General features: G+C 44.2%; 2 protein-coding genes across 2 annotated transcripts in view; both read left to right on the top strand.

The window, feature by feature from the left end:
• Window positions 1-2,310: 2,310 nt before the first annotated feature.
• The window catches only part of LRRN4 (leucine rich repeat neuronal 4), a 61,684-nt gene continuing 48,180 nt past the window's right edge, over window positions 2,311-15,814 (top strand). The window contains exon 1 of the mRNA XM_079969804.1: window positions 2,311-2,493. The gene's annotated coding sequence lies outside the window, so the exon portion shown is untranslated. The remainder of the gene's footprint in view (window positions 2,494-15,814) is intronic.
• FERMT1 (FERM domain containing kindlin 1) overlaps window positions 4,580-15,814 on the top strand; it is a 43,826-nt gene continuing 32,591 nt past the window's right edge. Inside the window, exons 1-3 of the mRNA XM_079969845.1 lie at window positions 4,580-4,771; window positions 7,911-8,103; window positions 9,484-9,717. Of these exons, the coding sequence (XP_079825971.1) occupies window positions 7,911-8,103; window positions 9,484-9,717 (427 nt within the window). The 5' untranslated portion in view covers window positions 4,580-4,771. The remainder of the gene's footprint in view (window positions 4,772-7,910; window positions 8,104-9,483; window positions 9,718-15,814) is intronic.

Below are 15,814 nucleotides of genomic sequence, written 5' to 3' on the forward strand. Positions count from 1 at the left end.
CAAACTACAGTGCCCAGAATTCTTTGAGGGGGGAAATGAGCTTTGAATGTGTTTTAAAGGTATAGTGTGTCCATAATCTGAGCTATAGGAATCTTCATGTCCAGTGTCCCAAATATTTCCCTGGGCTCTCTAACCAACTTCTTCCTCACCCCACAACTCCATGATCTTTCATCTGTTTTGAAAAATGGAGTCCATTAGGGTTAGTTTACTCAACAACCATCCTGATTTGTTTGCCCAAAGCTTACACAGTAATTAGACTGTGACAGGTCTTTAGTGAGCATTTGTTGTGTTTTGTTTACAGGAAAACTATATAACAAGAAGATTTCATCCTAAGCTGCTTGTAGGGTGTTTATAGGCCTTCCTATTAATCTTTTGTTCCTCCCACACTCTTCACATCCCAGCTGCAAAAATCCCACATTTTTAAAAAAAGTGTGTTTGTTAATCTAGGCAAGGCTTCCTCAACCTCGGCCCTCCATATGTTTTTGGGACTACAATTCCCAGCATCCCTGACCACTGGTCCTACTAGCTAAGGATCATGGGAGTTGTAGGTCAAAAACATCTGGAGGGCCGAGGTTGAGGAAGCCTAATCTAGACAACAGAAGGCTTTAATCCTGGATATCTGGTATGCGCCATCCCACAAAATAGTGACACTCTAGAGTTCCCCTTAGCTTTTCTTAGTTTGCTTACATTTCTAACTAACTGACTTGTGATAAGACTCCAGGGGGCTGGGAGGAGAGTGGATGCTACCAGAGTTTGGTCTCCTCTGGAAGAAAGAGCACTGAAGACTGTTTAAATGTTATTTTTGCAGCATTGCTTCTTTACCTATATAAAAACACAGCATCAGTGGAGACAAAGCAACAAAGCATCAGCTAAACTCCTCCTAGCTGTTTTAAGGCAAGCACCAGTACCATGGGCTTGGTCAGTCCTACCACTTCTCCTGCATTTTATGGTCTTTGATCACAGTTTAGCTGAAAAGTAGAGTATATGTAACAGTTGTTATTGTTACTAATATTATTTTTCTCCAGATAAGTGTGTGATATATCTGTCAGCTGTTGGCAAGCAGTGGGAAAAGGCTTAGTGGAATGATATATTCCTGACATGCAGAGAAGTTCCCAGGCTCAGTCCTGTCTAAACCACTGAGCTTCTTGGGCTTGCTGATCAGAAGGTTGGTGGTTCAAATCCACTTGACAGGGTGAGCTCCTGTTGCTCTGTTCCAGCTCCTGCCAACCTAGCAGTTCAAAAGCATGCCAGTGCAAGCAGATAAATAGGTACCACTGTGATGGGAAGGTAAAGGGCATTTCTGTGCGCTCTGGCTTCCATCACAGTGTTCAGTTGCACCAGAAGCTGTTTAGTCCTGCTGGCCACATGACCCAGAAAGCCGTCTGCGGATAAATGCCATCTCCCTCAGCCTGAAAGCGAGATGAACACCACAACCCCATGGTCGCCTTTGACTGGACTTAACCGTCCAGGGGTCCTTTACCTTTTACCTTTACCTACCTTTTGTGTACAAATAAATGTGGTTGATTCATTACCTTGCAGTGGCGTAGCGTGGGGGTGCAGGGGGGCCCAGCCGCACTGGGCACGACATCTGGGGGGGGGGCGCGCTCGCACTAGCAGCTCTCTGCCCCTACTAAAATCCACAGGTTAGGGGGCGCAAATTACTTGCCTTGCCCTGGGTGCTGACAACCCACGCTATGCCACTGTTACCTTGTTATTATAGACCTCTGGTAAGGGAACCTAATATGCAGGAACAAGACAGTAAAAGCAAGTTAAGAAACCCCAGTTTAGTCCAAGGTGCAAAGGACATAATTCTCATGAACATGGTGAGCAATGTGTTGGCGTGCCGGGCAGTGTCTCCTTGTTATTCAGGTGAACAGCAGTTGTGGGCTGGTACATTGGCAAGTTTCTCTCTCCTTCAGCATCAGCGTGACATCACAATGGCTTGTGCCTCTCCTTCTGGTTGGACACATCCATGTGAGGATATAGTGGCCAGTCTGTCCAGGGGTCCTTTACCTTACCTTTACCTCTCTTTTTTCCCCCTACCTTATCTCCAGGTACAACTGGGAGAAAGAAATGCATGAATTCCTTGAGGAATGCTGGCAGTTAATATAGATCATACAGAGCCAGATGACTCAATGGTTTGGCTCAGGATAAGGAAAGCCTATGTGTCGCAATAAACCTACTGGGCTTTTAAGCTGCCACAAAACTATTTGTTTTTGTTGCAACAACCAGAACTTAGAAATCTGTATTTATCACTGTAAAGTGGTACCTTGGGTTACAGACGCTTCAGGTGACATACGCTTCAGGTTACAGACTCTGCTAACCTAGAAATAGTGCTTCAGGTTAAGAACTTTGCTTCAGGATAAGAACAGAAATCGGGCTCCGGCGGCGTGGCAGCAGCAGGAGGCCCCATTAGCTAAAGTGGTGCTTCAGGTTAAGAACAGTTTCAGGTTAAGAATGGACCTCCGGAACTAATTAAGTACTTAACCCGAGGTACCACTGTATACACCTGAACTTCCCATAGACCTATCACTGGAACGCTTTCATTTTTTTATAGTGAATATGAATATTTTTTATAATGTGAATATGAAGTCATTAGCTAAGCATCTTGGACCATTATTAGCATAAATTAGAAGGGAACCAACTGTTGTCGAATTAGTGTGCCTCTTGTTTGATCAGGATTCATTTAGAACACCAAAAACTTGTGGCAGCACACATTTGAAATGATAGGTTCTAAGTAAAGCTATGTTTCTATTTTAGGTAGACATTTGTTTTCCCTCTGCAATCATCATTGGAACAAGCAGATTATTTAGTATCCTTACGGGAAATGCTGTTTCCTCAGTTTAGAATGTATGGTTTTAGTCAGGTAGGAAACATTTTGAAAGTTCTGAATGTATTGAAATTGCACAGCAGCTCATTGCTTAGAATGCAGTAACACAGCTCTTGAACTTCATAGGATGTATTTAATTTCTGTGCTGTTTAGCCGAAAACAACAATACAGAAGAATAACTTTTTAATAATTCTATATACAGTGGTACCTCGGGTTACATACGCTTCAGGTTACAGACTCCGCTAACCTAGAAATATTACCTCGGGTTAAGAACTTTGCTTCAAGATGAGAACAGAAATTGTGCAGCAGCAGCGCAGCGGCAGCAGGAGACCCCATTAGCTAAAGTGGTGCTTCAGGTTAAGAACAGACCTCCAGAACGAATTAAGTTCTTAACCCGAGGTACCACTGTATGTGTTTGGGACATAGGAGCCAACTCCTAGATGCAGAGCTCATTTCAGGGCCCCCAATAAAATATGAGGTGGCCAGGCCCCCCAGTTGATGGGCACTGTCATTGATAGTATGCGTGCCCCACATCTTGTGATTGATTATGCAGGGAGGGGCTTAGCTGCCGCCCCCCATATTTTATTCAAGTTTGCACCCCTGCTTTGGGGGTTTCCCTCTGCTAGTTTGCCATTTTTGAGATGGGAAACTGAACCAGACGGGGCCTTGGCCCGATCCACAGAGGGGCTCTTCTTGCACGCAACATGTGCACATGGGGAAGTGGAGACTACGACGCTTCCACCATGCGCATCCTTTGTTGTTGTTGTTGTTGTTTAGTCGTTTAGTTGTGTCCAACTCTTGACCCCATGGACTAGAGCATGCCAGGCACTCCTGTCTTCCACTGCCTCCCACAGTTTGGTCAAACTCATGCTGGTAGCTTCAAGAACACCATCCAACCATCTCGTCCTCTGTCGTCCTCTTCTCCTTGTGCCCTCCATTTTTCCCAACATCAGAGTCTTTTCCAGGGAGTCTTCTCTTCTCATGAAGTGGCCAAAGTACTGGAGCCTCAGCTTCAGGATCTGTCCTTCCAGTGAGCACTCAGGGCTGATTTCCTTCAGAATGGATAGGTTTGATCTTCTTGCAGTCCATGGGACGCTCAAGAGTCTCCTCCAGCACCATAATTCAAAAGCATCAATTCTTCGGCAATCAGCCTTCTTTATGGTCCAGCTCTCACTTCCATACATCACTACTGGGAAAACCATAGCTTTAACTATATGGACCTTTGTTGGTAAGGTGATGTCTGTGCTTTTTAAGATGCTGTCTAGGTTTGTCATTGCTTTTCTCCCAAGGAGCAGGCATCTTTTAATTTCGTGACTGCAGCAGTCATGCTTAACCATATCCATTGTGTAATTGTTCCTTTCTGTAGCACCTTTTCATGTTCAAAACAAGGGTGGGATTGGTAATATGGTGCCTTGAGCTAGGCCAAAAATTGATGCCCCATCCTTTGATGCGCATCCTTACTGGGGAGCAACAAGCCTACTCCTTGACCCCAGCGCAATTTCCTTCGGAGTCAGCGCGCAGAGAACTGCAGGAGGCGCATTCCTTGGCTTCGACGACGTTCCTCTTCGCTCCAGCCAGACGCTGGCAAAGACCCGCGTGCGTTTCGCCGAGGCGTCTCCAGGAAGCTCCGCCCGGCGCGCTCGCTTGTTCTTACCTGCCTGCCTGCCGGTGCCAGACAGGGAGGAGACTGAGGAATCTCGCGTCCGGGCCAGGCGTGCGTCTTTGCGCACGGGGCCCGACGAGAGCGCAGGTCATCGGCGCACCTGCGCCGGCTCCTCGGGGCCCCGCCGCCTCGGAGGGTGGGGCTGGCGGGGAAGGAGGGAGGCACCTCCTGGGCTGGAGCTGTCGGGACCTGCACCCAGCGGCTCCTCCGGGACGGGTAGAGGCGGTGGCGGCGGCAGCAGCAGCAGCAGAGACGGCGCCCGGCTTGGGAAGGAGCGAGTGAGTAGCGCGTGGATTTGGGCACCATCAAAGACTTATCGGGTGGGGATCTGGGGCAGCCCGGGTGGCCGGGGCTGGTGCCAACGCGCTCGCGATTTCCTAGGCTGCTTACGGAAGGGAAGCCCTCGATTCGGAGCAGCTCAGTCAGTGGGAACACCTGCGCCGTTGCTGTGCTATGGGGAGTGGGGAGCGCGCGGGTTACTTCCAGAGGGCGGGAAGCGGGCGACTCGAGAGTTGCAGCAGCACGTCTGCCAGTCCTTAGGAAGGCACTAGAGGAGGCCGTGCGCACGTATTGCTGTTTAGATTATTATTAAAGCTTTTTTCGTGATCTAGAAAACTTAATGTAAACAAAAAACAAATACAAATACAAAAAGTATCTGAATGGAGTCCTCTCTTGAAGATAGTTCTTAACGCTTACCGCCCACAGAAGTTAGTAGACCCTCCCAGCTTTCTCATATATATATATATATATATATATATATATATATATATATATGAGATATATATATATGTATATATATACATATACTGTGTGTGTGTGTGTATTTCAACTTATGTACCGCCTTTATCAAACGATCCCAGGACAATGTACAACATTAAAAGCACACAAACACATATATAGGTAAGTGCTTGTAAACTGCTGGGAGAGCTTTTTCTTTCCTTTTCAAATGAATAAATATTCTAAGCAGATCAAAAAATATGGATAGCATATCAGAGAATGTCTTGGTCCTGTGTTTATACACACACACACATATTTACATATATACACACTCTGATATGCTATCCATATTATTTGATCTACTTAGAAGATTTATTCATTTGCATATATATCTCTCAAAGCTGGACTTTAATATGATGCCTTGAGCGAGGACAAAATTTGGTGCCACCACTAAATATTTATTAGTTTCACAATAATTCATTTAGGCACAGTTTCTTTTTTCCAGATCTTCTCAGCTGGTACTGATATAAATATAGTTGTTGTTGTTATGTGCCTCCTTGGCTCAGCGCCCTGTGCGGGGAAACAACCCACGCTGCCCTGAAGCCAGCGCTAGATAGATAGGTAAAGGTAAAGGGACCCCTGACCATTAGGTCCAGTCGTGGCCGACTCTGGGGTTGCAGCGCTCTTTTCGCTTTATTGGCCGAGGGAGCCGGCGTACAGCTTCCAGGTCATGTGGCCAGCATGACTAAGCCACTTCTGGCGAACCAGAGCAGCGCACAGGAACACTGTTTACCTTCCCGCCGGAGTGGTACCTATTTATCTACTTGCACTTTGACATGCTTTCGAACTGCTAGGTTGCAGTGGCGTAGCGTGGGTTGTCAGCACCCGGGGCAAGGCAAGTAATTTGCGCCCCCTAACCCTGGATTTGCGCCCCCTAACCCTATCCCTAACCCTAACCCCCAGATGTTGCGCCCGGTGCGGCCGGCACCCCCTGCACCCCCCACGCTACGCCACTGCTAGGTTGGCAAGAGCTGGGACTGAGCAACGGGAGCTCACCCCATCGCGGGGATTCAAACCCCCGACCTTCTGATCAGCAAGTCCTAAGCTCTGTGGTTTAACCCACAGCGCCACCCGCATCCCTAGATAGATAGATAGATAGATAGATAGATAGATAGAATTGCTTGTGCACTGCCTGAAGAGCTTTTTCTTCTTTTCTTCACGGTTTGAGCTTATTGCACTGATCCTAGCCTGACTGCACTGGCTGTCAATTAGCTTCTAGTCCCAATTCAAAGTGCTGGTTTTGACCTATAAAGCCCTAATGGCCCAGGAACGCAACACCTCAAGGACTACCTCTCCTCATATGAACCAACCAGAGGACCCTGAGATCAATCTCTGAGGCCCTTCTTTGTGTGTCTCCTCCACAACACAAGAATGGGCCTTTCCTGTGGTGGCTCCCTGCTTGTGGTGACTCACCTGGTGCCAATCATTACATATCTTTAGGTGCCAGGTGAAAGTGCTTCTCCTCCACCAGGTGTTCAGCTGATTAACATTCTATGGCTTTTTAAATGTGTTTGTGAGAAGGAGGTTATAAGTTTTTGTTTTATTCTGTATTTTGTGTTTTTCTGTTGTCAGCCTCTCTAGGATGTTCAGATGAGGGGTAGTCAAATCATCAAATATAATTGATGATGATGAATGAATCTTCTAAGCAGATTAAATAATATGTACAGCCATAAGGATGATTGCTCTAACAAACATGGTTTCCTGCACCAAAATATCCTTCCACAGGAGCACCTTAAAAGATTGCAGATTTAATGGACTTTCAAGTCTTGAATAAACTATTGGGAGGGGGGAGAGTGTGTGTGTGTTTTTGGAGGGAGGGGAGTGTTAAAGAAAAAGACAAGACCTTGAAAACAAGAGACATCTGGCATATTTATTGAGTTTGATGGATAGCAGGGGATTTTCTTTTGTTGTTGCTGGGTCATAGAGTTCAGGAAAATAATAGTTCATAGAAGCTCCTTGGAATTTAATTAGTGGTTGTTCCTGTTTATTGGTGGGGGGAAGATTCCAAGGATTGCTTTGAATGGGATGTATCCACAGAATCTCTCCGGAAAAGGCATCGCCATTGAAAACTATTGAATGCACTTCAGGATATAATATCATTTAGTAATAATAATTTTTATTTATATCCCACCCTCCCCAGCCGAAGCCGGGCTCAGGGCGGCTAACAACAATAAAATAACACAACATTCTAAAATTATTTAATTATAAAATTAATTCAAATCAAATTGATGGCAACCATGTTTTTGGTTGTAAGCAGTAATTATTTAGAAATAATTACTGTTATTTATTAAATTTGCATGCCGCCCTATACCCACAGGTTTCAGGGCAGTTCACAACATAAAATCACAGTATAGAAACACAAAATAAATAATCAAAACAGAAACAAAAATAACCCAAGAACACACACCCCCATCACATTTTAAAAGGGCATTGGACGTCAATCAGGCAAAGGCCTGGTTAAAGAGGAATGTTTTTGCCTGGAGCCTAAAGGTATATAATGAAGGCACCAGCCAAACATTCATGGGAATATCTTTAGTTGGCTTCAGTCATCTTGGTCCTAAACTAGGTGAAGTGGCCTTCACAGCCGGGTAAAAAAAAATGCCTCTCTTTTTTCCCTTCGCCTCCTTTCTTTCTGAACAGATGTTGACTTTTCTTCCATTCTTGAGCCTTTTCAGTAGCAATATGACTTCGTCGAATGAATATGGTTCCAGTTCCTGGGAGCTCATTGTTGCTATCGATCACCAGTGTGGAGGGGAGCAAAAGGAAAGTACCCTCCAAGTATCGGGAGATCTGCACATTGGAGGAGTGATGCTTAAGCTCGTGGAACAAATCAGTGAGTTCAAAGATATATACTTTTCTGTATATGAACCAAAGCAGAACACTTTGGTTAATTTCCTTATACGGGCAGTTTCTTCAAGTGTCACTATACAACAACTCTTCATTGGTGTTCATGTTTTTTGGAGGGAGGGGATAGGATGTGTCCTGTTTAAGCAATTGCAGGATAAACCCTTTTTGTTAATAAAGGGCTAAAAGGTAAAGGTAAAGGTACCCCTGCCCGTACGGGCCAGTCTTGACAGACTCTGGGGTTGTGCGCCCATCTCACTTAAGAGGCCAGGGGCCAGCGCTGTCCGGAGACTCTTCCGGGTCACGTGGCCAGCGTGACATCGCTGCTCTGGCGAGCCAGAGCCGCACACGGAAACGCCGTTTACCTTCCCGCTGGTAAGCGGTCCCTATTTATCTACTTGCACCCGGAGGTGCTTTCGAGCTGCTAGGTTGGCAGGCGCTGGGACCGAGCAGCGGGAGCGCACCCCGCCGCAGGGATTCGAACCGCCGACCTTTCAATCGGCAAGTCCTAGGCGCTGAGGCTTTAACCCACAGCGCCACCTGCGTCCCACTAGAATAAAGGGCTAGATTCAACTAAATAGTTGCATTAGTGGGAGTTAGTACAAGAAGTCCCATTAGTGCAACAGGGCTCCTGCTACCCCCAAAATTGGCTGTGAGGGGTGGGGTGGGGGTCAGGAGAACCCCCAGAATGGTGTGCATGGGGAGAAGAGGGGAGATTATTCTGTGCGACAAGCAGAAATGTTTGCGCTGACAGAATGACTCAGTAGTGCAACACTTGAGTTCCTCCCAATGCTTTTAATCTTTTGCTGCATTCTAATTTTGTATTGTACGTTTTGTTTTGCTTCCAGCTGTTTTGGGACTACAGTTCCCATCATCCCTGACCACTGGTCCTGTTAGCTAGGGATGATGGGAGTTGTAGTCCAAAAACAGCTGGAGGGCCAAGTTTGGTCAAGAGATTCCGGCTTTCGTTGATTAACAAGAGCAACAACCAAAGGCTTGTTCTTTCTTCTTTCAAATTAGGCTTTGAACTGATTGTTGGGGCTTCCAAGTGTCGTGCCCCACATGTGGCGAAAAGAGGTCACTTGAGGTCATGGTGACATCATGGGATAGACAGATAGGCAGCGGCACCTACCTATCAAACTTGGGGAATTGGGAAAAATAAGGATCTGGCTCACCAGCCTAGGTGCAAAGTAGAGCCAGGTGGATTTGTGTTTACATAAGAAGGCTTATAATGTTACCTGTTCTTTGATCTCAGGGATGGGAAACCCGCAGCCCTAAAAATGTTATCGCACTACAACTCCCATCATCCCTGACCAATCACCTTTAGCAGGTTGTTAATACTTGTTCTTGGTTTTGTTGTTTTTCCCAGGAGTGTCGCAGGACTGGTCAGACTATGCCCTTTGGTGGGAGCAGAAGCAGTGCTGGCTTCTAAAAACTCACTGGACGCTGGATAAATATGGGGTGCAAGCAGATGCCAAGCTGTTGTTCACTGTTCAGCACAAAATGTTGCGCCTTCGCCTGCCGAGCATGAAAACGGTGAGGCTGAACGTTAGCTTCTCGTCTGTGGTCTTCAAGGTAGTTGGAGACATCTGCAGGACCCTTGGTAAGTCTCCAAGACTCTGGGTAGTTCTATTTGGTGACCTGGATATGTGTTGCTAACACAATTAGTAGTATACAAAGATGCATTAAATGCTGAGTCAGACAATTGTTCCTTCTAACTTAGTACCTTCAGCAGTTCATTCATATATATATATATATATATATATATATATATATACACATACACACACACACACACATATATATATATATATATATATAAATTTTTTATTGATTTTAACATATAAATTATAAAATATACCACAAAACTTATCACTTATACAATCTTTTTAGATTTCCATCAGCACCCCTGATGATCCACCGTTTTAACCACTTCTTATTCATTTCTTATTTGTTTCGCCAATTAAATCCGGATTTTTTCGTGGGTTTTTTTTAAGTATATTTATTAAGGTTTTAGAAAAAAATAAGAAAAAATACAAAAGTACAGAGATACAAGAAAAAAGTTACGAATACAAAATATGAAAAAACAAACAATTAAAAACAAATCCATCTTTTCATAGCTTATACTTCATTTACTTATTTCCCTGACCCCCTCACACCTCCCTTTTCTGTATTCCAATTCACATAATTAGTTCAGCAAATCCTTCCCCTCTTTGTTTTAATCTTAATCCAATGTCTTAACACATTGTAACTTTATATTTTCATCTGTTATCAGTCTATTTTTGCAAATTCATTCTAACCTTATTGCTAAAACCACTTCGTTTCAATCCAACATCATTTTAACTTTCATTAATTTTACAGTATTTCTGCAAATAGTCTTTAAATTTTTTCCAATCTTCTTCCACCGACTCTTCTCCCTGGTCTCGGATTCTGCCAGTCATTTCCGCCAATTCCATGTAGTCCATTACTTTCATCTGCCATTCTTCCAGGGTGGGTAGATCTTGTGTCTTCCAGTACTTTGCGATGAGTATTCTTGCTGCTGTTGTGGCGTACATAAAAAAAGTTCTATCCTTTTTTGGCACCAATTGGCTGACCATGCCCAGGAGAAAGGCCTCTGGTTTCTTCAGGAAGGTATACTTAAATACTTTTTTCATTTCATTATATATCATTTCCCAGAAAGCCTTAATCCTTGGGCACGTCCACCAAAGGTGAAAGAATGTACCTTCATTTTCTTTACATTTCCAACATTTATTGTCGGGCAAATGATATATTTTTGCAAGCTTGGCTGGTGTCATGTACCACCTGTATATCATTTTCATAATATTCTCTCTTAAGGCCGGATTTTTTAGTATTTTGGAGTCTACTGCTATGCCGAACAAGCTTGAGGCTGCGCTTCTCGAGGGTAGAAAATGGCGTCCCACGCCGGCGTCTCAATCTCGCTGCTCTTTTTGCTCCTTAAAGGAGCTTTATTTGGCAGCGGAGAGACCGCTCTATGGCTTGCAGGGATCCTGTCCTCAGGATTTTCCTACTGAGGCTTTTGGGGTCTTGCGGCGCCCTTGCAAAACCCCTGTTTCCCCCCGAAAAGCTGGATTCTCCCCAGAGGGCTGAATCCCGCTTGCAAATCGGCTCTGCAGTAAACCGGAAGTGTGACTAGCAGCAGTTCTGCAGGTTTTCAGACAAGGCTGCCTCCCAATGCCTGTGTTCTGCCATTGACCAATGTCCCTTCCCACAATTGCAATCCCTTCCATATCTTTTGCCTTGTGGTTGGCTTCCCATGAAACCACTCTTTGCAAAGGATGGAAACAGAACAACATCTGGCTTTGGTAAATTTTGCCCTGTGTTCTTCGGTGCGGGTTATAATTCCTAAGGCTGTTTGATGATCTAAGAATGAGCTTTCTGCTTCTGTGATTAAACAAAAGAGTTGCTTCTTCAGTTATCTATGTTACTTGTATACTGTGGTACCTCGGGTTAAGAACTTAATTCGTTCTGGAGGTCTGTTCTTAACCTGAAACTGTTCTTAACCTGAGGTACCACTTTTGCTAATGGGGCCTCCTGCTGCTGCCGCGCCACCGCTGCACGATTTCTGTTCTCATCCTGAAGCCAAGTTCTTAACCCAAGGTACTTTTTCTGGGTTAGCGGAGTCTGTAACCTGAAGTGTCTGTAACCTGAAGCATCTGTAACCCGAGATACCAGTGTATAGATATTTTATACAGTGGTACCTTGATACTTGAACGGCTTGCCTCATGAAGAAATCGGCTCCTGAACGCTGCAAACCCGGAAGTGAGTGTTCTGGTTTGTGAACATTTTTCAGAAGCCAAACATCCAGCGCGACTTCCGTGGCTTCCACTTGAGTGCAGGAAGCTCCTGCAGCCAATTGGAAGCCGTGCCTCGGTTTTCGAACAGTTTCGGAAGTCAAACAGACTCCCAGAACAGATTAAGTTTGACAACCAAGGTACCACTGTACTGTTTGCTTCAGTGGGTTAATCCCAAACTAATTGGATGAAAGCCCAATACTAGACAGAGCTGCTACCATCATGCAGTGTCTCCTCTGCATTCTCCAAGGCTTTTCATCCATGCACTTTTCAGTTGCAATTCTCATTGCTCCAGAAAAACCTTTTCCAAGTTGCCAGGGTCAGGGGGAATTTTACAGAGCAACACCACATGTGGAGCTGTCGCAGGAAGGAAATATGGTCCTCCTCACCCAGGGTGGATAAAAATCTAAGATTTTTTTTAAAAAAAATAAATCAAATAAAAAAATGGATTTTTTTTATTTAAATTGGATTTTAAAAATAAAATGCTTTTGGAGGAAAAATCTTTCTAAAGATATTTTTCTATTTAAGTTACATTATAGTCCAAAGGCTATTCATCAGGAAATAAGGATTTGTTTTAAGTTTTCCATGTGTGCTAAAAATCAGTCTAAGGGTTTTTTTAAAAAAATATATATGTAACAGTTAACAAACATGGATACATATGCTATAATGTTTTATTGTTTTAATTAAATAAATTGTTTAAATTGTTATTAAGGAAATGGTTATTTTTCTCCTTCCAATAAAGTTCAGCAGAAAAGTTGTCCAAATATAAACAGTTAACCTCACAATCATTTCATAATTTTCTGTCAATGTATTTCTAATAGTATAACCAAATCAGTCATTTTTTATATAACTGTAAAAACTACTGTGAAAATTTACTATTTCAAAAATGAAACCTTCATTTGGTTGCAAATATTAAGATTATACGAGCAAGAATGAGTCTTTGTGTAAAAAAATAAATGTTTTAAATCGTTTTACTGACTAGTGATTTAAATCGTGATTGATTTAAATCAAATCGATTGATTTAAATGAAATCCAGCCTGTCCTCACCTGTGCATTATTATTATTATTTGAATCTATATAAGCACTTTCTGCCCATATACCGTATTTTTTGCTCTATAAGACTCACTTTTTCCCTCCTTAAAAGTAAGGGGAAATGTCTGTGCGTCTTATGGAGCGAATGCAGGCTGCGCAGCTATTCCAAAAGCCAGAACAGCAAGAGGGATTGCTGCTTTCACTGCGCAGCGATCCCTCTTGCTGTTCTGGCTTCTGAGATTCAGAATATATTTTTTCTTGTTTTCCTCCTCCAAAAACTAAGTGCGTCTTGTGGTCTGGTGCCTCTTATAGAGCGAAAAATACGGTATGTAAGGTTGGTTGTGATCTACAATCAGCTTTTCAAACAGCCCAGGAACCTCTTTACTTTTCTGAACAGTGTTCCTCTTTTCTCCACCCGACGCTGCATTGCAGACGGCTTTGGGTGGTATTTCAATTATGGTTTATGTTGTGGAGCAGTTATCCTTTGTTGCATGGAAGGAGCTGCTGTATGCACTTCTTTAGATCAGAGGTTCTATCTGTAGAAAAGGGACGTGGGTGGCGCTGTGGTTTAAACCACAGAGCCTAGGACTTGCCGATCAGAAGGTCGGCGGTTCGAATCCCCACGATGGAGTAAGCTCCCGTTGCTCGGTCCCTGCTCCTGCCAACCTAGCAGTTCGGAAGCATGTCAAAGTGCAAGTAGATAAATAGGTACTGCTCCGGCAGGAAGGTAAACGGCGTTTCCGTGCGCTACTCTGGTTCACCAGAAGCGGCTTAGTCATGCTGGCCACATGACCCGGAAGCTGTACGCCAGCTCCCTCGGCCAGTAAAGCAAGATGAGTGCTGCAACCCCAGAGCCGGCCACGACTGGACCTAATGGCCGGGGTCCCTTTACCTTTACCTTTACTATATGTAGGCTAAGCCAGACCCCACCTAGAGTACTCTGGGCACAGCTGTTCAAAGAAGGCTAACGGGAGCAGGAACCACCCTGAGATCTACAGATAAAGGGCAGTATATTAAATAAATTAATAAGTAAAGAAGAGGGCAACAAAGACAGTGAGGGTCATGGGGAGCAAGTCCAAAGAGGAAACACTGAATGAATGAGTTGGGTTTCTGACTCAGTTAGCTCAGTCAGTAGAGCATGGAAGTTTTAATCTCAAGGTTGTGGGTTCGTCAAAAGATTCCTGCACTGAAAGCAGTTTGGACAAGATAGCAGAAGAACTCTCACCTAGATTCTGGGCAGATTTATTTCCTATTGCTGCAGAGGGTTGAACAATTGGGTTTGAATTCTAAGAAAAAAGAATACAAGGAAATGTGGCAAATTGCTCTGAGGGAAAACCTTACCTTTCAAGTAAAGGCTCGAAGAAATGGTCCGGAAGCAGATCAATTTTATGCCATATGATATAAATTTATCGAGGGACGCGGGTGGCACTGTGGGTTAAACCACTGAGCCTAGGACTTGCCAATCAGAAGGTTGGCAGTTTGAATCCCTGCAACAGGGTGAGCTCCCGTTGCTCGGTCCCTGCTCCTGCCAACCTAGCAGTTTGAAAGCACCTCAAAGTGCAAGTAGATAAATAGGTACCACTCTGGCGGGAAGGTAAACAGTGTTCCTGTGCGCTGCTCTGGTTCGCCAGAAGTAGCTTAGTCATGCTGGCCACATGACCCGGAAGCTGTACGCCGGCTCCCTCGGCTAATAAAGCGAGATGAGCGCTGCAACCCCAGAGTCGGCCACGACTGGACCTAATGGTCAGGGGTCCCTTTACCTTTATTTAGCGAGCATATAACTTAAGTCTAAGGGCATTCTTCACCCTCCCACAACTCTCGGAAGATTTTGGACTATATTTGGCAAGGATACGGAAGCACTTTGTTGTTGATTTAACATTTGATTGTCCCACACTTGTTTGTTTCATTTGTTACGGGTATTGTTCTATGTGTTTTATTTTTATGTACCTTAAACTTGATGTAAAAACGTAATAATAATAATAAGTTATTCCAAAAAGGAAAGAAAGAATAGAAACATTTTCTCTCAAAAAAGAAAGAGGATATAGTCTAAACGTTAGGGACCTATTATATCCAGAAAAAAATCTCATATATATATACCTTGGTTAATGTGAAGCAGAGATGAATATCAGACAGATAGAGTATACACAGACACACACTAGGATTTCTGCCCCTGCTCGCTTCGCTGCCCCACCTACTTGTCAACCCCATTGCAAACTATCCTTCCCCATACTTAATCAACCCCACTTCCTTTACACTTCAACACCCCCACCCCCGGTGAGCAACTTTGGATTTGTTTTTGCGAAGAAAAATGGAATGCACCATTGCAATAAAATTATTTACCGTATTTTTTGCTCTATAAAACTCACTTTTTCCCTTCTAAATAGTAAGGGGAAATGTGTGTGCGTCTTATGGAGCAAATGCAGGCTGCGCAGCTATCAAGGAAGCCAGAACAGCAAGAGGGATTGCTGCTTTCACCGCGCAGCGATCCCTCTTGCTGTTCTGGCTTCTGAGATTCAGAATATTTTTTCCCTTGTTTTCCTCCTCCAAAAACTAGGTGCGTCTTGTGGTCTGGTGCGTCTTGTAGAGCGAAAAATACGGGATCTATCTTTAGAGAGAGATGAGGAGGAGTGGTTCTGAAACTGTCAAAATGGCAGTGATAACGCATCTTCCTACTGGTACAAATCTCAGAGTTAATGGCGTTTGCATCGACACAGCAGCTTGAGGTTGCTGCCTCAACGCAATAAGGCTGTTTTAAGGCCATGAATTTCGGAACGACCGCAGTGCATATCGTTCACATCTCCTGTGGCATGTGAATTAACGTGCACGCTCCCCAGGGATGGAATTTGTCACCCCAAG

Source organism: Podarcis cretensis (assembly GCF_951804945.1).
Source record: "Podarcis cretensis genome assembly, chromosome: 3".
Taxonomy (NCBI): Eukaryota; Metazoa; Chordata; class Lepidosauria; order Squamata; family Lacertidae; genus Podarcis; species Podarcis cretensis.